General features: G+C 39.6%; 1 protein-coding gene across 1 annotated transcript in view; it reads left to right on the forward strand.

The window, feature by feature from the left end:
- Positions 1–25,373, forward strand: part of LOC124556600 (E3 ubiquitin-protein ligase HERC2) — an 832,907-nt gene that overhangs the window by 37,898 nt on the left and 769,636 nt on the right. The window contains exons 5-6 of the mRNA XM_047130567.1: positions 4,005–4,218; positions 6,191–6,291. Coding sequence (XP_046986523.1) covers positions 4,005–4,218; positions 6,191–6,291 — 315 coding nt within the window. The remainder of the gene's footprint in view (positions 1–4,004; positions 4,219–6,190; positions 6,292–25,373) is intronic.

A 25,373-nucleotide genomic window follows, 5' to 3' on the forward strand; every position in this document is an offset into this window, starting at 1 on the left:
TTTTACTTAAACACTGATTGTCTTGCATCTGTAGTTCAGTTGCTTTCCATCTAGCTTTTGCAGCCTTCTCTCATGCCTAATTCAACTCTTTCTGCTTTGGCCTTTACTTTTCCCCTAATATTTCTGCCACTACCTCTATTACAGCTGCCTCTACTACCATTCGTTATTGCCCCCCCCCCCCCCTTCCTCTGTCTTGTTAAAGTAGTTCAAACCATCACCGACACTGAATTATGGTTTCACTTCTGGAACTTTTGGCTTTTCTGTATTAGATTGTTACACTGATTATACAGCTGTGATGGTTTTCATTCATCAGTAGTGTATATCCAACTGCAACTGGGCAATATTTATGAAATGATCTGTGGCACCATCTGTTTTTCCAAACAATCTTACATTGGTAATGTTTTTGTTTGTTGAGCCTCTCATCTATCAGTGTAATAATATAGTTTAACCTTTATGGTTAGTTGGGAAGCCTTTGATTTTCCAGTTATCTTTATGGATGTCTTTGTGCAGGAAAGTCATTGATCTGACTTCTGACTTACTGTGAAACTAATAACTGAAATTCATTGTTATTTGTCTCTGTATATAGACTTTCCTTCTTGATTTTAGGTCTATAGATTTATACATGCCCCCAGCTTGTCAAAGTCTGCCAACACAATTTTCACATGCTTGATACTGATATTTTCCATAGTTTTCTAAATGTACGAGTCATCTATTCATCACTGATTTTGATCAGTGCGAGTGCATAGTGTCATGTCTCTGCATGTATGTTTTATGGCAGGGGCAGGCAGGAATCCTGCATGTGTGCGGTGCACTTGCACGTGTGCAGTTAACAGGTGTTCTGCGTGCACACAGGGGCAAGCTGGCCACCTGCTTACCTCCCCTCCAAACCATACCTTCTGTCCACTTCTTCCTCTGTAATGCATTTTGTTTTTCTAGCTTGCGTTATTGAATGATGGAATAAGGTTAGCAGGAGTGCTTGAAATAAATCATGGTTTGAAAGAGTACCTAGTAACTACGATATGTTTTATTTAATTATCACAGGTGGAGTTTACAATACGTTTAATATCTGGAACAAAATTTCTACATGCAGACAAACGCAAACAGTTATGTAAATTTTCATCACTTATGTTTGCTCTTAACCGAGGCTTATTAATTCAGCAAATGGTTTTCCAGCTCTCACTATATTAAGCGCAGTTTTATAGCTTGCACGTACCGCTGGGCTATTATTGTTGTTGTCCTGAAAAATTGAAAACAGTGCTCCATAAAATGTTAAATCAGTTAGATGAGAGACATGACGAAAGAAAGTCGCAGATCTCTTGTGACAACGGCAACTAGGACAGATGCATCTAATATCGTCAGGTCGCTCTTCTTAAGCTTAGTCAATTTCCCCATCCGCCCAGAATCCGACAATAAATTGTACTCGTCCTTGTGAAATTTATTATAATGGCCTTCAATGCTAAACTTCCGCTGACCAGCGAGAATACTGCCACATATTAAACATTTCGAATTTTCACGTTTTTGCACAAAGAAAAAATGAATCTCTCATTACTTTTTAAAAGATAGCAAATCTCCACATCTCCGTTTCCTTGATTCACTCTGCATTTTCCGGTTCTTGAAATACAACGTTCACTATGTAGTGGCCGCTTCGCATCAACGTCCGCGGCTTAGCCTTGTACTACACTGCTGCAACCTGCCAGCTGTCGCCACTGCCCCATTCGATGATTGCATGCGAGCAGCACACGTGCAGCGCTGTACGCTCACGAGCCGCGTGCAACGTTTGCCCGCCCCTGTTTTATGGTAAGATATGAAGTCCTTAACCTGTGTCAGAATCTGGTCATTGACCACGTAGCCCTTTCCAAATTTGTGTTTTCCAAGAACTCATTGGTGTTGGTACCCGTGTGTCATATTTCTACTCCAAGCACTTCCTGAATTCCTATCTCGTACACCTGCTGCCTTCCGCTGAGCCATCAGCAACTCTTCTCCAACCCTTCCTGCCACTCCCCATTTCCTTTCTCCTCTTGCCCGTCCCACCCAACATACGCCCTCTCCCCAGTCAGCCTGTAGAATGGCAGTCTCAGCGTTGTGCTTTCAGCAGGTGTGTGTGTGTGTGTGTGTGTGTGTGTGTGTGTGTGTGTGTGTCATTCTACATACATCTTCCATAGATTGAAAAGTCCTCTGGGTGCCTTACCGGCCCTGCCTAGAGCAAGCCCAGTAGTCATAGTGTTGCTTTAGTTTCTCCAGGCCACCAGAATTTTTTTTGCTCACTTGTGGAAGTTGGGGGATAATAAATGTGCTACTTCTTGTGTAAAAAAATATAATGATCAATTTTGCATCTGGGTATCTTCTGCTCTATGCAGTCTTTAACAAGCAACTTTAAAGATACTGTTCAATTAGCAAATACATAAATTTGATTCTTTCACATCTTTTTGCACATTACTACATGATGATGAAAAGGCTATACTTATGTTATTTATCATGTTTACTGTGTAATCCATTACATGTAATTTGAAATGTTTGCAGTGTAAAATGTGGTTGTTTGGTGTTTCACATTGGTGCACTTTAACACATACATTGTTACTTGTAAAATGTAACAAATGTATCAAAATTATTTCTTAAGTTGGGAGGGGACCCTTCTCTCTCTCTCTCCAGTCTACAGTAATTAGATTCTGTAAAGCAGATGTTTGTCTGCCAGTCAGTGTTTACATGATATTAATAGTTCTCATTTTGTTTAGGAGTTAATTAGAAATAGGCTACTGTGGACCCATCATCTTTTTTTATTTACTGTCATTCTGTTTTGTAGTTTGCTATATGAAAGTGTTATACAGAAAGCAATCCTCAGTAACTCTTAATGTGTTGACATAATCGGTGTGCTGTAACTGGCTGACTAGGCAATGCAACGTCTGTTTGCATTTTATAAAATTTTACCATGTGAATTTGATAAAATTAATTTCGTTGATTCATGACATTTATTACTTCTGGCTTAACATGTGATCTCTGTTTGTTGTTAAGTTTGAAAAATATAATCCTAATATTGAGGTATGCATCACAATCATTATTACTGTCACCATCTGTGAAGCTGAAATTATCATTTTTAACAAACTGTTTTGTTTTGGTTTGTGGTTAGTAGTCTACTTCTGAATACAGTAGTGTGTGACATGCTGTGTGTCACAAGACACTCCCCTTTTACTGCCAGTTGCAAATCACAGAGTTGTTTTAAACAATCTGTAGCTAAATCACCCAATGTATCTAATATTGGAAGCTTTTTGCTGTTATCAGTGTGTGTCTGTGGTGTTGTGGATACAGAGCTTAATTTTGAAAGCTAGAGAAACTTTAATGCTTCTCTGTAATAAACAGATGGTAACTGAATCAAGAAGGCCTGCATTTTATTTTCCATTCTTCTTATTGCGAATTGAGGTATCATTTAAAGACTTCTTTGTTGCTGAGTTGTCATGTGTTTTCAGGAGCTAATGTATTTTGACTTCTGAAATATAGGGATTGCTGTACTATAATTCATGGAAGTTTATATATTACTTCCTAATAAAAATGAAATAAATAGTTCTGTCTCCTTAGTTAATAGAAGATACTGCATTAAATAGAGATGTCATTACAGAGTTATTGAATTACCCACCTTCCCAATCTTTTTATATCCATAATCTACACAAGGCAAAATTTTTCTCCATAATTTACTTTGAAATTGATGTGCTCTCAGTGCGCAAATTATTAATCAGCATTTGTTTACTGTTGACTTTCTCAAGTAATAAATCTGCAATTGAGTTATACATTATCTAGTAATGATGACAAAAAGCCAGTGAATGGTTTTGTATATTAAGCTATATTTGTTAAGTAAGCCATTGGTAGTTGTAATTGCATCAGTCATCAATCCACTAATATATTGGCTTTGATTTTTTTTTTTTTTAATAGAGGGCATACTTGCCCTTGTTACTTACTTCATATTAATATCATAAGTAAATTTTAATTGTCTTTCTTGTATCATTTTTATTTAGAAACAGAACAGCTCTACAGCTGCTTAGAATCCTTAATATTTGAGCAGAAAAGGCTTTGTCATGAGGCTGCCAGCAGTACCCTTTCCGCTGTCAGATTAAGACAAAGGCTAATGGTGGCTAAGAGGTACTTTGTAGCTCTCACAAGACATAGTCCATCAGAAAACATGAGACCTGTACACAAAGGAGTGTCACATGGACTGAAAAAGGATGTACGGTAATGAGAACACATAATGAATTTGTTTTTTAATACTCAATATATTTGAAATAAATGGTTAGTTATAAAATTTAGTTTCTAGAAAATGTGTTACTTTGGTTGTAAACATTGGTAGTTGCTCAGTATGAAAATTCTTTTGTAAATTTTTTGTGCAGTTATCTTCAGGCTGACATGTGTATTTTTTATTAGACAAATGATGGAAAACCCAGGTTGGGAAATCAGCAGTGTAAGGAAAAGATAGATTGCTAGTCACTGTGAAGGTGAAATGTTGAATTGCAAACAGGCACAACAAAAAGACACTTACACATTAGCTTTTTGCCTAAGCCTTCATCAGAAAAGGAAACATACAAACATTCAGTCACACAAGCAAGTACACCTCATACATACATGGCCACCAACTCCAACAGCTCAGACAAGCTGTCAGAGAAGGTGATCATGTGTGTATAAGTTGTGGCTGCTTGTGTGAATGATTGTGTGTATGCTTCCTTTTCTGACAAAAGCTTAGGCTGAGAGCTAACGTGTAAGTGTCTTCTCGTTGTGGCTATCTGCAACTCAGCATTTCATCTTTGTGGTGTGTAGCAGTCTATCTTTTCCTTATACTGTATTAGTAGTTTGTGACAGCAGACCATGAGAATGTAAAGACATAAAGTTAACAGACATGCTAAGAAATCAAATTTCTCTTGATTGGCAGCATTATTGTTTGTATCTAATGAGACAGGCATGATGTGGCAGGGTTCTTAGACCACAGTTATCCTACCACTACAGATGTAAAATGATCATTCATTTCCTAATAGTTGTAAATTGTACACATTACACTAAAAAGCCAGTGATCAGTAGCACAGAAATGACCCTCAACTTGCTGAGTATTGGCTGGGAGAATTTGCTGGTGGCACTAAACACAAATTGTTGTGTGAAATAGTGCTGGGCACTTTCTAATGAAAATACAAGAGACATTCAGTTATTAAAGAGACAAACTGATGTAGAATAAAAAATTACGAAATGAGACTTTTACTGCTTCTGTAAATAATCTCCACCAATATTACTATATGAACCAGATTTTTTGTACATGATACAAAGAAGTCTAGTTGTTTCTTAACTTTTTTCCACCTAGTGTCTCCTTGAATGTACCAAACAAATTAAAATCTTGTTTAGAAAAGGGTCACCTTCCCTTCCATAGTGTTATTCCAAGTCTGTACACACTTTGAGTATTGTTTCCTCTTGGGGACCTACCTTGTTCTTGTTTTATAATCGTGAGCTTGTTACTGATAATGTTATGAACTGTGTCCTCACTTACTGTAATTTTTTTTGTTATATGGTCAACTGTAATACATCGGTCTTCATTAATAATGTCTTCAGTGTGGGTTTCAAGTGAAGGAGTTGACACCAACTAGCTGACCAAGATGTTGCTTGTCAGTTACTGAGGTTCGACCATTTTTGAACTGTTCTGTCCACTTATAAAAGTTTTCACGGTTCATACAACTTTCACCATACTGTAAAATCTTCCGAGAAAAGATTTTAGTCAACTTTTCACCTACAGAAAGCAAAAATTGGATCACTGTGCGTTGTTCAACTAATGTGGAAACTTCATGTGGAGATGCTATCATTACATGCAATACTGAGTTTGTAAATGAAACAGTTTTTATTTGTCATCCATTCTCAACTCATCCCAATGACTCCAACCTAAAGTTGTGAAAGTACAAAACTCTTTGTACAAACTATTTCATTTTTACATTAGTTTGTCTCCATATGTATCAGCAGAGACAGAATTAGAGACTGTGATGCTGTCACAGAGAGAATGATTAAAAAAGAAATGTGATGGCAGAGGTTTGGTCACTGGGTAAGGTAGTCAAGTGCAATGCCTGTTGATTCAGTTTTGATTATTTTGTTAATGATCCGTGGTTAGTGATATGTTTAAGACAGTAGTGTACAGTAGTCTTCAACATTCTAACATTTTTCCCCCCACTATATTCAGTTCCAGGACTGGAGAAAAGGCAACTATAAGCTTGGCAAGGGTTGGTTCCAGAGCTGCACTTAACTTTTCTTTTGCATTTCTAAGAAGAGCATGGAGATCAGGTATGAAAAGAAAATGTCTAGGTATTGATGCCAATAGTTATTGGGTCTAGTGTGGTAACTATTTTATTACTTCAAAATGGTCAAGTGTGGAAAATATAAATACTTCCTTTTAAAGTATTCAAAATAATGTCATACATTTATTTATTTATTTATTTATTTTTATTTCTTTTTATATGTAGCTATCAAATGATGGCTTTTGCAAACATTATATTGTTAGAAAGGTATAGTACATATCATGCTTGTGTACAAAGATTCAGTACATAACATAATTAACTACAAAGTTTAATACATAATATATACAGCTTAGATTGCTTTTAGTGAAAACACGCATTTATTTACAAGAAAAGTTTTTAATTTTATTTTAAATGGATCCCCAGTATATGCTCATATTGAGTCACTGATCTAAAAAACATCAACAAATTGTATGTACAGGTTCCTTATACCTTATACTTTTCTACTGAATAAGTGCTCATAGCTCTTAAGGTATGCATTTTAGAGCCAGTTTTTACTAGAATTTTTTCTTGTTTCGCACCATGCTACCACTTCCCAAAATGTGAAAAGTGAAGAGCTTGCAGTAGAAGAGATCAGTTTTGTAGTTTCAAAGATGAATAAGTGCTCATATTTCTTAAGGTATGGACTTCAGAGCCCTTGTTTACTAGGCATTGTTCTGGTGTAAAGAACCTTTCCCCAAGGTGTTTTTTAATTAATTAATTAATTTTCTTTTTTGTGGGGGGGGGGGGGGGGGGGGAGGGGTGATGACACACCCTGGTCATGCACCCAAATGCTACGATATACAGGATGAATCACCCAAAACTTGCACTGCAAATATTGTGGAAATAGGAAATGGAAAGTGCAGTTGGTGTCTGGTTTTCACAGAGTGCATTGGTAATCAGGGGCCCATATTGTTAGATTAGTGTAATAATACTTAGAAAGAGTATTTTTGTTCAGATGTACACTTTTTTTTTAAATGGAACAATGCCTGTTAACATTAACAAAGTAAAAGTAGGGTAAATTAGAATGTCATTGGTGTTTGTTGCAGGATTCTTGTGCAAGCCATTTAAGAGATATCTTACTTTGAAAAGTTTCCACACCGACACATGTCTGTGCCATTCAACCTGTGTATGCTTGTGTGATCCTTGAGTGCACTGTGACTTGCTAGTCAGTTAGTGTGTGACAGTCCAATCATTAGGTAATGAGTGGTCAATGGGATTTGCCAGTGCAGAAAAAGCTGACATGCTCATGGTGTATGGAGAATGTAGGAAGAACACAGTTCATTCTTGTACGGTGTATGTGTCAAGATATCTCAATAGACATCAACCATCTTAGCAATTATTTATCAACCACTGCAACCATTTACTTGAAAGTGGTAGTGTAATGCTTAGGCAATGTAACAGAAGTAAATGAGTGACAACAGAAGAGGGGAAAATTAATGTTCTTGCTGCTGTTGCACATGACCCACACATTAGTTCCCACACAATCACACAAGGAGGTGGCATGCATCAGGAAGGTGCCCTACGCATCCTCCGTCGACATAGGTTCCACCCCTATCATATCTATCTCCATCAAGAGCTGTGTGGAAACTATTGTGACAATTGTGTTAACTTCTGTGCATGGGCTCAAGACAGGATTTATTGTATTGTATTGAACTGGGGACCTAGAAACGATGGAGATGCTTCGTCCCTGCCGCAGCCTTCAGTGGTTCACAACCCCACAACAGGCTACAGCAGTCCACTCACCCCACTGCCACCTCACACCAAACCCAGGGTTATTGTGCGGTTCAGCCCCCAGTGGACACCCTCCACCCCCCACCCCCACCCCCCTCCCTGGGAACATCTCACACTAGACAAGTGTAACCCCAAATGTTTGCGTGGTAGAGTAATTATGGTATATGCGTACGTGAAGACAGTGTTTGTGCAGCAATCGCCAACATAGTGTAACTGAGGCGGAATAAGGGGAACCGGCCCGCATTCGCCAAGGCAGATGGAAAACCGCCTTAAAAACCATCCACAGACTGGCCGGCACACCAGACCTCAACACTGATCTAGCAGGCGGATTCGTGCCAGTGTCCAGCACGCCTTCCCACCCGGAAAGCAGTGCGTTGGGCCTCACGGCTAACTGGGTGGGCTAAGACAGGATACACCAGACGTGTCATTTATCTTGCTTAGTGATGAAGCCACATTTGCCTGTCATGGCCAGGTAAACTGCCAACATATGCACTATTGGTATGTTGACAATCCCCATTGGCTTCGTCAGGTGGAACGTCAGCATCTGTGGAGTGTAAACGTGTGGTGTGGAGTAGTGAAGCATCAGCTTGTAGGCTCATTTTTCATAGATGGAACACAGAATGCACACAAGTATCACAGTCTTCTAACAGACCATCTTCCATGGGTGCTAGAAACAATGACATGGCGAGTGTACAGTGAGAGATTTATTTTTGATTAGGGCATCACAACAGATTTTCGTGTACCCCAGACCATGCAGCAGCTTTAACAGCTCGTCTTTTGTAGCAGCAGTATTCTGTGCAAATGCACATCAGTGGCACACCTCTATTCCATAACTTGTAAATGGAAAAATTATTATCCCCTACTACACTGTTTTTATTGTTTTATTACATACAATTTTGGATAGCTGGATAAACAAGTATAATGTACTGCTTGTTTTCATGCATACATAATTAATGTGATTTTCCCACTGAAGATTGCCATCCAAGTACGGATCAAGGGATTTACAGCCTTTATTGTCTGTATAGGAAATTCCACTAGTAGACATCAATAGTGTGAGTTGCTTGCTTTTCAACTCCAATAACTGTGATTTTGTGGTATTTACTTTTAGGCCTTGGTTACAAAAATATTTAGTTACCTTAGGTATCCTAAATGTTGAAAAATATGTTAGCTCCTCATTCTCATCATGAAACATCAGAGTGGTGTCATCAGCATAAGTAATTACATGAGAGTTTGGAGGATGCGTACTATCATGTACATACAGAAGAAAATGAATTGTTTCTGATATTGACCATTGCAACACACCCTGCATAACTGTTTGTCATAAACTGAGTGTTGATTTTCCTGACCTGATTTTGACAATTTGTATTTGTGCATTGTTTACAGGTAATTTGTAAGTAGACAGGAGTTCAAGAGATGTGTATGTGATATTGCCTGCTCTCAGTTTCTGCAAGATAAATGCATGGTTAACCAGGTCAGAGGCCTTTGTGAGACCTAAAAATATGCCTACAGTACACTTTCCTTCATCTAGTCACCTATGGACTCTGTGCAGAAATTCTGTTACAGCTGTTGTGATGCTGCAGTCTTTTTGAATTCCATGTTGGGTTTCTGCAAGGACCATTGCTTTTAGTGAAAAGGGCGCTAGGCTGTGCCAGCATCAGATTCAAAAAGTTACTAAATGTGGGAATCAGAGATACTCATCTGTAATTCAATGCTTCCTTCTTTGATACTTTTTTATGTACTGGTCTGGCAGAGTTTCTTCTTGATGCTGTAGGAAACATGCCTTTTTTGAAGCTACAATTGATGAAATATGTAATTAGTTCAACTGCAACAGTTGTGCATTTCTTTAATTACTGTAGTGGAAAGACCATCCCAACCAATTGAGGGTTTGATTTTTAGCTGCAGAACTATTTAGTTTATCTCTTGTTCATTTACTTACTCAAATTCTAAATCCTATTAGTCATGTAGCAGTGTATTGGGATGTTGAGTGGATCTGTGTGTGGAGTTATGGTGCCAGTTGGGGAGAGACAATATTTGTTAAGAATGTTGCAAACAGTTTTTTGGTCTTGTATCAGTTGATCTTCATGACTGATTTTTATTGCTTCCCCTTCTGTATTCATACATGTTTTACAGTATTTGTGAATGAGGTTCCAGGAGGCATGGCATGTGTTTGCTGACTGTGCTATTGCCTCACTTGTTTCCCAAGATTTATGAGTTCTAATTTGAAACTTTGCTTGGCACTGATATATTTTCCTTCAAAAATGTACAGCCTAGATGATTTGTACTTCACTGTTTGTTCCCCACCTTCCCCCCCTCTCTTCCCCACTGACTGTGACCTTTTTTTAATTTTAACTTTTTTTTAAATTGGACAACAAGAGTTAAAATTCCTCAACAGAACTGAATAGAATTCATTACATTTATTATTTGATCCTTCTAACAGGTAGACACTGTCCCAGTCCTCTCTAGCTAGTGTATTTTTGAACCTGGTTATGTTTGTAGTAGTTAGGCCTCCTTTCTGCTGAATTATTTTTGCAGTTTCTGGAGGATCCACTTTTAGGTAATCAATTTGCTGGCAATAATGATCAGGGAAGTGAAATTCTATGTTACTGAACTTACTATCTTCAGCATATTTGCTAATAATTGCGTAGTCTATTCTACTGGAGGTTAAATCTGTTATTCTGATGTCTGAAGTTACCACATTTACAGAAATATATGAATTCAATAAACCTGATAATTTTAAATTACTAATATTACAAGAACTTGCTTCAATATTTCAATCACCCAGTATTGACCAATTATGTTATTGAGGCTGTTGAAGAAATGATCTAATTCTCTGTGTGATAGGCAGTAGACACCCACAATTTTGTGTGTCATTGTGCTGTTTATGAAGTGTTTGTAATGTATCACAGTGTCAATTAATTCAAGTGACTTTACTCTGCAGTACTGTTCAGAAATAAGGTTTTTTTATACATGTAAAAATATGTTGATTAACATAAAGGGCTACCCTGCCCACTTTCTGATGCTGTCTACAGTAACTACTTGCTAGGGAATAGCCATCTAATTTAAATTATCTTATTTTTTCCTTGCTTTGGGCTATGTTCTGTTATTTTTAGAACATTTGGATTATGTTCATTCATGAAAGTCTGCAACAAGTGCAATTTATTTCTTATGTTTTGTATGTTTAAATGCATCAAAAGGAATGGCCTTTTCTGTTCATTTTTTGTACAGCAATATGAACACTTTCCTTAAAATTTGTTTGCTGATGCATGTTTATTTGCACATAAATTGTTATTTTTAGTGCTCTTTCAGCTAAGTACCAATGCAGTTCTTTTCTATCACTGTTACAAACTGTGACAATTGTGAATATCCGACATGCTCAGACACAGGTTCTCCATATTTCATGTTAAAGTCTGTCTTACCAAAGTTGAATGATGAAGTAAAATCTGACTAAAAATTAACTTTTATGGTGATAGAATGAAGCAAATAATGATCAAATTCCATGTGTGTCATTTAATGTGTGGACAGACAAAATAAATATAACCAAATTAACTAAAATTGCTTATAATGATGGGGAAAGAAATTACTTCCAAAGTCACAAATATATTGTACACTATTTAACCAACAGGTGTAGGTTTCAGATGTAGTGCATGAAAAGTGGCGGAAGCATTCATTATAAAAAAATATTTCAGTAAAATTCCAAAACACTTGATCACATAAAAAACTGACAACTGTCATTTGTGGTTTCCTTTTGTACTGAAACAGTGAGCATTAGAGTTAAATTACATATTTATAACACTGCTTCAGGATATTTTTAAAAATCATTCTTTGATAGGCCTCATTATGAAGAGTTAGTTAATGGTGAACTTGAGACTACAGCTGCATTTCTGCTGACGTTTAGTTTATTATTATTATTATTGTTATTATTATTCAAATGTATAACAGCCTTAAGCTGAGGATGTGCATCCTCAAACCAATCCACTGTGTCAAGTGTCAGTGGATGGATACACCACTGTGTTCTGCGAAGGATGTATGATTTGTAGAAAATATGTGTAATCAGTGCATGAAGGTGTTGTGTGGCCCAAGTAAAACTTGGCCGAATAATATTTTTGGCATTTTGTGACCACATAATCTGAACAGGAAAGCTACAATTGAAAAAGCTAACTGAAATGGGTTTGAACATCAGGAAGATTTCATTTTATAAAACATTGTAAATTGACAGCAATCTGATAGATAATTAAAATAGTAACAGCCTTGATCACAAGGATTTATTCAAAACTAAAAGTCACATGTAAGATGGTAATCATTTTTGATTTTATCAAAAATCGTCTTCATACCATGTCTCTGAAACAGTAAACATTAACATTCTTTAGAGGGAAACAAGCGTCAAAATTACACACTTCATTTGCATAATGAACATGGATAGGTAGACTTAATAGAATAAAAAGTTTGTAAAGCATCAGATAGCAGAGATGACGGTGGAGCATTGGTAAGTGTCGGAGGACACGACTGGTAACTGCTAAATAGAGTCAAAACACTACACATTATAAAGAGCAAGCTCCACCCCTGCCTGCTGCACGACATCATTGAGAGCTGGTAGAGCTTAACATACGATGGTAACATGTGTAAACTATGAAACTTCAATCTATGAAAGATATATGAAGTAAGCAGGTCACGGTAGTAATTATTTTACATTGGCAAAAATAATTATGAACTTATGTAAACAACCTGCAGAAATGGAAATAAGAATGCTAAACCCCCATCTATCGGCATTGTGTGGAAGTTCAAAGTTAAATATTGAAGTGAAGATAAGTGTAGCGACTCCAGCTGTTGCTGTGGAGATGGTAGCTTGGAACCTCTCAATGCATAGTGCCTACAGGAATATGGCGTGCCAGAGGTGTAATGGCAGAACACTGTTGTCAGTCACCATGGAAACAAGGATTGATGAATGATGATCAGAAACAAAGTTCAACAGGTATAAAACCTAAAACTCGGTAGTAGAACAGTATGAGTGACAAAATAATGTCTGCACACATGCCAGAATGGTTAAACTTTTAGTTAGTTGAAAAACACCATATGTACACTGATGGGCATATGACCTAATTTCATGATAGAAACAGTATCATAATTACCATCTTAATTAGTCATGTAAAAATGGGAACAGAAAATAAGGGGAGGATATAGATTACAGATAATTTGAAACAGCAAATGGGCAGACGTGCATTGCAGCAGATCATCAAAAAGATCAAAGAAAAGTGACCCTATAAAGTCCAATTTATCATTCAGTAGGGTAGATGGCTGTCTTTTATAAAGGGTATAGATTTTGATCTCTTCGATGGCATTTAATAATAGCCCATTTTGGGCATTATGTAGGATTTTTAGATTCCCCTTGATAAGCCATCTGGAATGTTTATTGTGCACTGAGGTGACAAAAGTCATGAGATGCCTCCTAGTATTATGTCATATTTCCTTTTGTCTGATGTAGTGCAGCAACTCAATGTGGCATGGACCAACAGTTTGTTGGTACACCCCTGCAGAAGTATTGAGCCACGATGCCTCTGTAGTTGCCCGTAATTGCGAAAGTGTTGGCAGTGCAGGATTTTGTGCACAAGCTGACCTCTTGATTATGTCCCATAAAGCTTTGATGGGATTCATGTCAGATGATCTGGGTGGCCAAATCATTTGCTTGAATTGTCCAGAATGTTTTTCAAATCACTCATTAACAGTTGTGGCCTGGTGACATGGCACATTATCATCAATAAAAATTCCGTCTTTGAATGGCTATGAATGGTTTCCAAGAAGCCAAGCAAAACCATTATCAATCAAAGATAAGTTCACTTGGACCAGTCTATCCAGTCCATTCCATGTAAACATGGCTCACTCCATTTATGGAGCGACCAACAGGTTGCACAGTGCCTTGTTGACAGCCTTTGTCCATGGCTTTGTGGGGTCTCTGCCACACTAGAAACCCCCCCCCCCCCCCCCCCCATCAGCTCTTACCAACTGAAATCGGGACTCGTCTGACTGGGCTACAGTTTACCAGTCATCTTGGATAAAACCAATATGACCATGAGCCCAGGAGAGGCAGTGAAGGTGATGTCACACTAGCAAAGTCACTCACATTGGTCATCTGATGTCAAAGCCCATTAATGCCAAATTTCACCCCACTGTCATAAAGGATACATTTTTTGTACGTCCCACATTGATTTCTGGAATTATTTCATGCAGTGCTACTTGTCTGTTAACACTGATGACAGCTCTATGCAAACATCACTGCTTTCTGTCGTTAAGTGAAGGCTGTTGTCCACTGTGTTGTCTGTGGTGAAAGGTAACGCCTAAAATTTGGTAGTCTTGGTACACTCTTGACCCTGTGAATCTCAGAATATTGAATTCCCTAATGATTTCCGAAATGAAATGTCCCATACATGTAGCTCCAAGTACTGTTCCACATTAAAAGTCTGTTAATTCTCATCATGTAGCCAAAATCGTGTCAGAAACCTTTTGAGATGAATCACCTGGGTACTAATGACAGCTCCGCGAATGCACTGCCCTTTTATTTTGTACCTTCTGTACACAATACTACCACCATCCGTATATGTGCATATCTCCTATCCCATGACTTGTCTCCTCAGTGTATATGAGATGCTGCTGGAACACAGGTTTAGTACAGGCTATGCCAGTTGTGTGCTCTTTGAAATGGGTAAGAAAATTACAACCTGTTTGTCCTATGTTATATCTATTGCAATCATTAAAACAAAATCTTCTAAACACCTGAGTTAAAAAATTTATGATCTCAACTTCTAACATGATGCAGCAGCAGCTTATTTTGGAGTATGTTGTTGGTAATAAAAGACAGGGTTATAACTGCAAAAAGCTACAGCTTGTGATTTCAATGCAGATGAGGTTGACATTATACACTATGTGATCAAAAGATCTGGACACCTGGCCGAAAATCACTTACAGGTATGTGGCACCCTCCATCGGTAATGCTGGAATTCAGAGTGGTGTTGGCCCACCCTTAGCCTTGATGACAGTTTCCTCTCTCACAGGCATATGTTCAGTAAGGCGCTGGAAGATTTCTTGGTGAAATGGCAGCCCATTCTTCATGGATTGCTGCACTGAGGAGAGGTATCGCTGTCAGTCGGTGAGACCTGGCATACATTCGGTGTTCCAAAATATCCCAAAGGTGTTCTATAGGATTCAGGTCAGGACTTTGTGCAGGCCAGTCCATTACAGGGATGTTATTATCATGTAACCACTCTGCCACAGGCCGTGGATTATGAACATGTGCTCGATCATGTTGAAAGATGTAATCACCATCCCCAAATTGCTCTTCAACAGTGGAATGCAAGAAGGTGCTTAAAACGTCAATGTAGGCCTGTGCTGTGATAGTGCCATGAAAAAGAAGGGATGCAAGCCCCCTCCATGAAAAACACGACCACACCAGAACACCATCGCCTCCGAATATTACTGTTGGCACTACACATGCTGTCAGATGCCGTTCACCGGGCGTTCGCCATACTCACACCCTGCCATCAGATCGCCACATTGTGTACCATGATTTGTCACTCCACACAATGTTTTTCCACTGTTCAATCATCCAATGTTCACCCTCCTTACACCAAACGAGTCATTTTTTGACATTTACCAGCATGATGTGTGGCTTATGAGCAGCTGCTCGACATGAAATTCAAGTTTTCTCACCTCCTACCTAACTGTCATAGTACTTGCAGTGGATCCTGATGCAGTTTGGAATTCCTGTGTGATGGTCTGGATAGATGTCTGCCTATTACACATTACGACCCCCTTCAACTGTCGGTGGTCTCTATCAGTCAACAGACGAGGTCGGCCTCTATGCTTTGGTGCTGTACGTGTCCCTTCATGTTTCCACATCACTATCACATCAGAAATAGTGGACCTAGGGATGTTTAGGAGTGTGGAAATCTCACGTACAGACGTGTGACACAAGTGACACCGAATCACCTGACCACGTAAGCAGCATACTTCTGCAAGAGCCACTGACCGAACTGCAGCTCGCTGTGGTGGTCTTCTGGCCTAAGTGCCTGGACATGCTGAAGATGGTATGGATACAGCAACTGCTCATGTAATACTGCCCAGACAAGAGGATGACTCACATCTTCTGTTGCTGCCAGTTGCCCCATTCTGGTTCCAGATCCTTCATCCAGTAAATTTAGCACATGCTCCTCCATCTGAGGCATGCACACTATTCGAGGCCCTACACTGTTCATCTTGTGGGGTTCTAGAGAACCCATGTTGTTAAGACACTGAAAAAGTTGGCTGAATAGTTTATCAGACAGTAGTCTGCAATGTGGCTATTTTTCCACGTAAATGGCACAGGCTCGGTGGCTACTTCCATTTGTTAACCCATAGCAGAAAATCATATCCACCATATTACTTTTGGAGTACTATCTTTTTCATTGGTAACATGTGGCAGAGAAAGGAAAATGTACTGAACCGTTTGTATACATGACATTACAAACATCACTGTAACAGCAAACATAACAATTAAGATATTTTCGCAAGTAGATATGACCCTATGACACATACCCAGCATTACGAGTAATTTGCTGCACAATAACACACACTAATAAGACCAAAACTACAACTGCCTGTAACTACCCATGTCCAGAGTGATGTTTACACTAGAGTATGTCGATACAGAGAGACAAGTGCAATAGTGAGCCCTGCTGATGGATCACTGAGGCAACAACTGTGCCCATGCAGAATTAATTTCCACAATGTTAACCTTTTCTGTCACAGAGGTGGACATATTCACATCCAGATGTTTTCACCCATGATGGACAAGTAATTTTTTTTTCTTTCCAGAAATTTTTGTGTGGAGTAGGAGGAGTTGTCAAGCATATATGATTTCAGTTTGTTTGAAGCTAAGTTTTTCACCTCTAAATTCTTTGTATCACTCAAATCTCAATAGGACTGTACATGACTAATTATTTATGATCATATCACCCCCACTGACTGCATGGGAAAGACCTTGGAAGAGACGGTCAATTGCTACTGCATCGGGACTTATGAATTGAGCCAGCTTTGCTGTCTGTTTGTTTGGGATCAGGAGATACTGTTCTGTAATTAAGAACATGACTTTGCTGGAGGAAGTTTTGTTTTCTTTGACCTTGACATGATCTCAAATACTACTTGGAAGTATATTATCAGACAGTTCCATGAATGAGTATCTGGAGATGTCTACCTGCCTCTACATATTCCTCCCTCTCCCAACATTTCTTTAGGTATCAAACTGGCATCTTTTTCTTCTTTATCTCTTTTGAGTCATCAGTCTTCTGACTGGTTTGATGCAGCCTGTCGTGAATTCCTCTTCTGTGCCAACCTTTATATCTCAAAGTAGCACTTGCAACCTATGTTCTCAATTATTTTCTGGATTTATTTCAGTCTGTCTTCTTCTGCAGTTCTGCAGCTCACTCTGGTACCATGAAAGTTATTCACTGATGTCTTAACAGATGTCCTATCATTCTATCCCATCTTCTTGTCAGTGTTTTCTAATATTCCTTTCCTCACTGACTCTGAGGAGAACCTCCTCGCTCCTTATTTTATCAGTCTGCGCAATATCAGTCTACTTAATTTGCAACATGCATCTATAGCGCCACATATCAAATGCTTAAATTCTCTTCTTTTCCAGTTTTTCTACAGTCCCTGATTCGCTTTGATGCAGTACTGTGCTCCAAACGCACATTCTCAGAACGTGTTTGATACTAATCGATTTCGTTTTGCAACAAACATTCTCTTTGTGTGTGATAGTTTGCTTCTTATATTCTCCTTGCATAAGTTTTATCTTCCCAGGTTACAGAATTCCTTCACTGATGTTAAGTTTATTGCAAATCTCATTTCTACTACTCCTCATTACTTTATTCTTTTTTCGGTTTGCTGTTATTCATAGTCTGTGCTCCGTAGATTGTGCATTCCATTCAACAGTACATTGTGAGTTTCCTCTTATTTTGGACAGCACTTTATTTTCTAAATTTTACATTTCATTGGGATGCTGCAGCTAGTAGGAGTAGTTTCCTCCCCTAAGCGGCTCTGCAGAATACATCAGTATTGGTTTGCAAGCTGTTTCTCACATAGCCATTGACAAAGGAGGGACCATATGATGCAGAAGTGAGCCATCAATGTGAGGAGAGGTACACAAGCCATGAGAAAGGAACTTCTTTGGCAGTCTATGCGCAGGGAAATCACATACATTTGGCTGCAAAACTCAGAATTTTCTTTATAAAATATTTGTTACCGAAGTCCACTTTTGGCACAGCAAACACTAGATGGAGCCGTCCTGTTATCAGAACTGTAATACGGCAATACGGCTATGCAGTAAACCAGTGGAAATAGTAAACAAATGAATATTGTTTAGTTAATGACCATTTACAAATGGATATAAACCTTCACAAAGTATATATGAGATTTTGGCTGCATGCCAATTTCGTCAGTCAGCGATCGGAAGTACTGAGAGCATGTTCTCTGATATGTGGCAATTAGATTTAATGAGTCTGCTCTCTGTACTGGTCGTCTTAATCGTGCTCTCAATTTTTAGTAAATTTTCATGATAAATTGTTTCAGTTACTTCAGTGGAATCTTATTTACAGCTTTTGCTAATAAATGCACCATAATGGCATGCTGGGACATATTTCAAGTAAATTGGCTACCCCCAGTTCTATATACAATGACAGGTTGCCTGCTTGCAATTTCTAAAGAAATCAGTGTGTTACAGGAGCTGCTTTGAGGGACAATGTCAGCAAGTGATCTATGGAGAACAGGTTGGAGGAAAACCTAAGTGATGATTCGCTAAGGTCATCCAAGGAAGGATTAACTTAACTTATGCAAGCCTGAGCGGGAAGGTACCATGTGTGTCATGAGATCTTGCTTATGGCATCGCCTTACGGGGAAACATTTTAAGAACCTTTGTTGAGGATACAGGATGCATATGGCAGACCTTGCACATGGAATCCCTTTTGTCAGCAAGAACTATTTTGCTGAAAAATCTGTGTTGAGAGTAGGAGTTGCAATTAGACATCAAGTGTGTTGGAAAGAGAAATGAAGGGACCTGGGTATTAAAAGTGACTGAAATCTGTGGCTTGTGGGTAGTAACATTGAGTTAAAACTGTGCACATCGTGTAGTTAAAAAAGTTTGTTCCAAAGTTTAAATCATGTCCAATGAATACAAATATTTCACAAGCAAAACATAATGAACAACTGTCAGGAAGACATTACAAGGAAGAAGAAAGAAGACAGTGACAACAGACATGGCAAGGACAGTCACATATCCAGTGGATGCCCCACTGCATGCAGGTAGTGCATGGAATGCAGTTGACTGTGGCAGTAGCTTATGGGGTGTGTTGGGGGTGCATACACCGAGTCCAGAGTTCAGTGCACAGACATGGCATCAGCTCATAGCTTCAACCAGCTATGTCATCTGGAGAGCACAAAAACTTACATATAGTAAGTTGAGGATCATGTGAGCTGTAATACTTCGTATCAGTATTCATAATTAGATATTGTAGTGTATTTTAGTCTTGAGAAAGGTTAGAATAAACAATGACAGACAAGATGAGTAATTTAGGGAAAATGGAAGAGCAGGGTGTGCAACTAGAACAGTGGAAAATGTGCCCAGTGTTGAATGCCTTTGATGAAGCAAAGAGAGAATTAGTGGGGTTTATGATACAGGGTATTAGTAATAAAACTGACGAGTTAGAAGAATATGTATGGGATACTAACAGTAGCATGTATCAGTGTATCAAGGAGGCTAATTCTGAAGCATTATGCAAAGTCGATAGGAATCTTACAGAAATGTGGGACCTTATCAGTGTGCTCCCTGCCGCCGTTGGATAAGCAGCTGCCAGCAGCAAGTCGTATACTCTTAGCTCACTTATTTGTTATATAGTTTAATTCTTAATTTCTTTGCGTGTTTTTGGTACTTGCATTGTTTAATTCATAAATTTTGGGCGTATCATAGTATTTGAGAGTTGTAGCATCGTGTTTTAGTACCTGAATAGTGTAAAATCACGTAGTCTCCTTCCGCCGCTGAGCAGTGTGTCAGCAGTGCGCAAGTAGCAGCATTACTGCATTTACTAGGCAATCTTGTATTTTAATAACCATTTAAATTTCGTGTCGAATTGTTTGTGCTCTCTGTAGATTAGTTCAGACGTTCCTTGCATAACAGTTTTTAGCATGGATAGGGACGGCAACTGCTGTGTTCGGATGCAGGCTGAGTTGGCATCCCTTCGCTCCCAGCTTCAGGCAGTGTTGGCTTCGGTCACACAGCTTGAGGCTGTTGCCAATGGGCATCACTGTGGGGGTCCGGATGGGGCTTTGTCGGGTACAGCCAGCTCGTCCCACGCATCCTCCAATCGGACTATGACTGTGGCTGCCCAGGATACTGCCCACATTGAGGCTGATCCCTCACCTGTGGTAGAGTGGGAGGTCGTCTCGAGGTGTGGCAGGGGGCGAAAGACATTCTGGAGGGCTGAATGGAAGGCCTCTCTAGTTTGTCTGACGAACCGGTTTCAGGCTCTGTCTCAGGCTGATACTGATTATCGGCCGGACATGGCTGCTTGTCCTGTTCCAGATGTTGCCCCTCAGTCTGCAAGATCCGGGCGGTCGCAGAGGGTGGACTTACTGGTAGTTGGGAGCTCCAACGTCAGGCGCGTAATGGGGCCCCTAAGGGATATGGCAGCAAGAGAGGGGAAGAAAACCAATGTGCACTCCGTGTGCATACTGGAGGGAGTCATTCTAGATGTGGAAAGGGTCCTTCCGGATGCCATGAAGGGTACTGGGTGCACCCATCTGCAGGTGGTCGCTCATTTCGGCACCAATGATGTGTGTCGCTATGGATTGGAGGAAATCCTCTCTGGCTTCCGGCGGCTATCTGATTTGGTGAAGACTGCCAGTCTCACTAGCGGGATGAAAGCAGAGCTCACCATCTGCAGCATCGTCGACAGGACTGACTGCGGATCTTTGGTACAGAGCCGAGTGGAGGGTCTGAATCAGAGGCTGAGACGGTTCTGTGACCGTGTGGGCTGCAGATTCCTCGACTTGCGCCATAGGGTGGTGGGGTTTCGGGTTCCGCTGGATAGGTCAGGAGTCCACTACACACAGCAAGCGGCTACACGGGTAGCAGGGGTTGTGTGGTGTGGACTGGGTGGTTTTTTAGGTTAGATGGCCTCGGGCAAGTACAGAAAGCGCAACAGCCTCAAAGGGTGTGGGCCAAAGTCAGGACATGCGGGGACCAAGCAGCAATCGGTATTGAAATTGTAAACTGTCGAAGCTGCGTTGGTAAAGTACTGGAACTTCAAGCGCTGATAGAACGCACCGAAGCTGAAATCGTCATAGGTACAGAAAGCTGGCTGAAGCCAGAGATAAATTCTGCCGAAATTTTTACAAAGGCACAGACGGTGTTTAGAAAGGATAGATTGCATGCAACCAGTGGTGGCGTGTTTGTCGCTGTTAGTAGTAGTTTATCCTGTAGTGAAGTAGAAGTGGATAGTTCCTGTGAATTATTATGGGTGGAGGTTACACTCAACAACTGAGCTAGGTTAATAATTGGCTCCTTTTACCGACCTCCCGACTCAGAAGCGTTAGTGGCAGAACAACTGAGAGAAAATTTGGAATACATTTCACATAAATTTTCTCAGCATGTTATAGTCTTAGGTGGAGATCTCAATTTACCAGACGTAGTCTGGGACACTCAGATGTTTAGGACGGGTGGTAGGGACAGAGCATCGAGTGACATTATGCTGAGTGCACTATCCCAAAATTACCTCGAGCAATTAAACAGAGAACCGACTCGTGGAGATAACATCTTGGACCTACTGATAACAGACAGACCCGAACTTTTCGACTCTGTAAGTACAGAACATGGAATCAGTGATCAGAAGACCGTTGCAGCACCCCTGAATATGGAAGTTAATAGGAATATAAAAAAAGGGAGGAAGGTTTATCTGTTTAGCAAGAGTAATAGAAGGCAGATTTCAGACTACCTAACAGATCAAAACGAAAATTTATGTTCCGACACTGACAATGTTGAGTGTTTATGGAAAAAGTTCAAGGCAATTGTAAAATGCGTTTTAGACAGATATGTGCCGAGTAAAACTGTGAGGGATGGGAAAAACTCACCGTGGTTCATCAACAAAGTTAGGAAACTACTGTGAAAGCAGAGAGAGCTTCACTCACTCCAAGTTTACACGCAGCCAAAACCTCTCAGACAAACAGAAGCTAAACGATGTCAAAGTTAGCGTAAGGGGGGCTATGCGTGAAGCGTTAAGTGAATTCGAAAGTAAAATTCTATGTACCGACTTGTCAGAAAATCCTAGGAAGTTCTGGTCTTACGTTAAATCAGTAAGTGGCTCGAAACAGCATATCCAGACACTCTGGGATGATGATGGCATTGAAACAGAGGATGACACGCGTAAAGCTGAAATACTAAACACCTTTTTCCAAAGCTGTTTCACAGAGGAAGACCGCACTGCAGTTCCTTCTCTAAATCCTTGCACAAACGAAAAAATTGCTGACATCGAAATAAGTGTCCAAGGAATAGAGAAGCAACTGGAATCACTCAACAGAGGAAAGTCCACTGGACCTGACGGGATACCAATTCGATTCTACACAGAGTATGCGAAAGAACTTGCCCCCCTTCTAACAGCCGTGTACCGCAAGTCTCTAGAGGAACGGAAGGTTCCAAATGATTGGAAAAGAGCACAGGTAATCCCAGTCTTCAAGAAGGGTCATCGAGCAGATGCGCAAAACTATAGACCTATATCTCTGACGTCGATCTGTTGTAGAATTTTAGAACATGTTTTTTGCTCGCGTATCGTGTCGTTTTTGGAAACCCAGAATCTACTCTGTAGGAATCAACAAGGATTCCGGAAACAGCGATCGTGTGAGACCCAACTCGCTTTATTTGTTCATGAGACCCAGAAAATATTAGATGCAAGCTCCCAGGTAGATGCTATTTTCCTTGACTTCCGGAAGGCATTCGATACAGTTCCGCAGTGTCGCTTGATAAACAAAGTAAGAGCCTACGGAATATCAGACCAGCTGTGTAGCTGGATTGAAGAGTTTTTAGCAAACAGAACACAGCGTGTTGTTATCAATGGAGAGACGTCTACAGACGTTAAAGTAACCTCTGGCGTGCCACAGGGGAGTGTTATGGGACCATTGCTTTTCACAATATATATAAATGACCTAGTAGATAGTGTCGGAAGTTCCATGCGGATGATGCTGTAGTATACAGAGAAGTTGCAGCATTAGAAAATTGTAGCGAAATGCAGGAAGATCTGCAGTGGATAGGCACTTGGTGCAGGGAGTGGCAACTGACACTTAACATAGACAAATGTAATGTATTGCGAATACATAGAAAGAAGGATCCTTTATTGTATGATTATATGATAGCGGAACAAACACTGGTAGCAGTTACTTCTGTAAAATATCTGGGAGTATGCGTGTGGAACGATTTGATGTGGAATGATCATATAAAATTAATTGTTGGTAAGGCGGGTTCCATGTTGAGATTCGTTGGGAGAGTCCTTAGAAAATGTAGTCCATCAACAAAGGAGGTGGCTTACAAAACACTCATTCGACCTATACATGAGTATTGCTCATCAGTGTGTGATACATACAAGATCGGGTTGATGGAGGAGATAGAGAAGATCCAAAGAAGAGTGCCGCGTTTCGTCACAGGGTTATTTGGTAAGCGTGATAGCGTTATGGAGATGTTTAGCAAACTCAAATGGCAGACTCTGCAAGAGAGGCGCTCTGCATAGCGGTGTAGCGTGCTCGCCAGGTTTCGAGAGGAGGTATCGAATATATTTCTTCCCCCTACTTATACCTCCCGAGGAGATCACGAATGTAAAATTAGAGAGATTCGAGTGTGCACGGAGGCTTTCCGACAGTCATTCTTCCCGCGAACCATACGGGACTGGAACAGAAAAGGGAGGTAATGACAGTGGCACGTAAAGTGCCCTCTGCCACACACTGTTGGGTGGCTTGCAGAGTATAAATGTAGATGTAGATGTAGATGTATCTATAAAGGTCAAGAAGAGCTCGATGAATGGGTAAAATCCTGTATGAAATTTGCTGTACCGTGGGAAGATATTGATGAACATTAAAGTGCGCTCATGGGAAAGGTAGGAGAATCTGTTAAGAGTACTAACAAGTTCGTAAAGCATATGACTGGAAAAATAGAAGCATGTAATAGAGATACTGACAGTAAAATAGAATTTACTGGTGAGGAGTTTGTTGAAATTATGTTGATAAGTATCTTTGGAAAGACATCCGTATCTTATAGGAATTTTGAAGAAAGCAGTACGAAAGACCAATAAGTCAGAATAAGTGACTTAGTGGAAAGTGAGGAGGGGGAAACAACACAAGAAACTGTGGGCTTAACAGATAATACTGAAGAAGCAAATACTCGGGTTGTGAGTGATTGCGGTGGAACTAAAGGGGATGAAGGTGTAAACATTACTCATGATAACATATTTCAAGCTGTGGAGAAACTAGGGGAGACTATTGAGGAAAATGAGTATAAAATGCAGTGAGCTTCCAGTGAAAAATTAGAGGTATATGCTGGTGTACCACCTATTAAGGGAAATAAAATTGGCAAAGATTTTGAGATGTAAATGGAAGCGTAGAGGAATCTGTTATGAATACTAACAATAAAAATAATGACATAGTAACAGAGATCACTGACGCTAACAAAGAAACTAAAGACATACGGAACAGTTGGTCAATTTTAAAGAATAACCTTAATTTATAATAGATGATTTAACCAATAGAGTGAATACAAATGAGACCATTCGGGTCGAACAGAGTAAAAATATCACAGATACTAACTGTAAAATGAGCTAGTCAGATAGAAAATGATACCAAGAATGCAGGTAATTCTCAAATACCAAGAAATAGTAAGAAATTGGATAAGGGATATGATACCAACTATTAGATAGAGGTACTCAAAGTACCCTCCTCCACACACCGTTAGGTGGTTTGCGGAGTATGAATGTAGATGTAGATGTAGATTAGTGGTAAAATTGATGAATTAGATGTCAAGAATGATAACAGAAATATAGAATACTGTATCCAAAAGACTAATATGGAAAAATTATGCAAAGATAATTAAGAAAAAAATAATTGCACTCAGTGAGAGAATGGAAGAATTCATTAAGAATACTATCAAATTGTTGGCGCACATAGAGGAAAGTATACAAGCGTGTGCTAAGAATACCTAGCGTAAAATGGGCAATACTAACAAAGAGTGGATATAAACAATAAATTAGTCCTATATGAACAGATTCAGGTAACAATAAATGTTAAAATAGATTCTGGAGTAAA

Source organism: Schistocerca americana, chromosome X (genome assembly GCF_021461395.2).
Source record: "Schistocerca americana isolate TAMUIC-IGC-003095 chromosome X, iqSchAmer2.1, whole genome shotgun sequence".
NCBI lineage: Eukaryota > Metazoa > Arthropoda > Insecta > Orthoptera > Acrididae > Schistocerca > Schistocerca americana.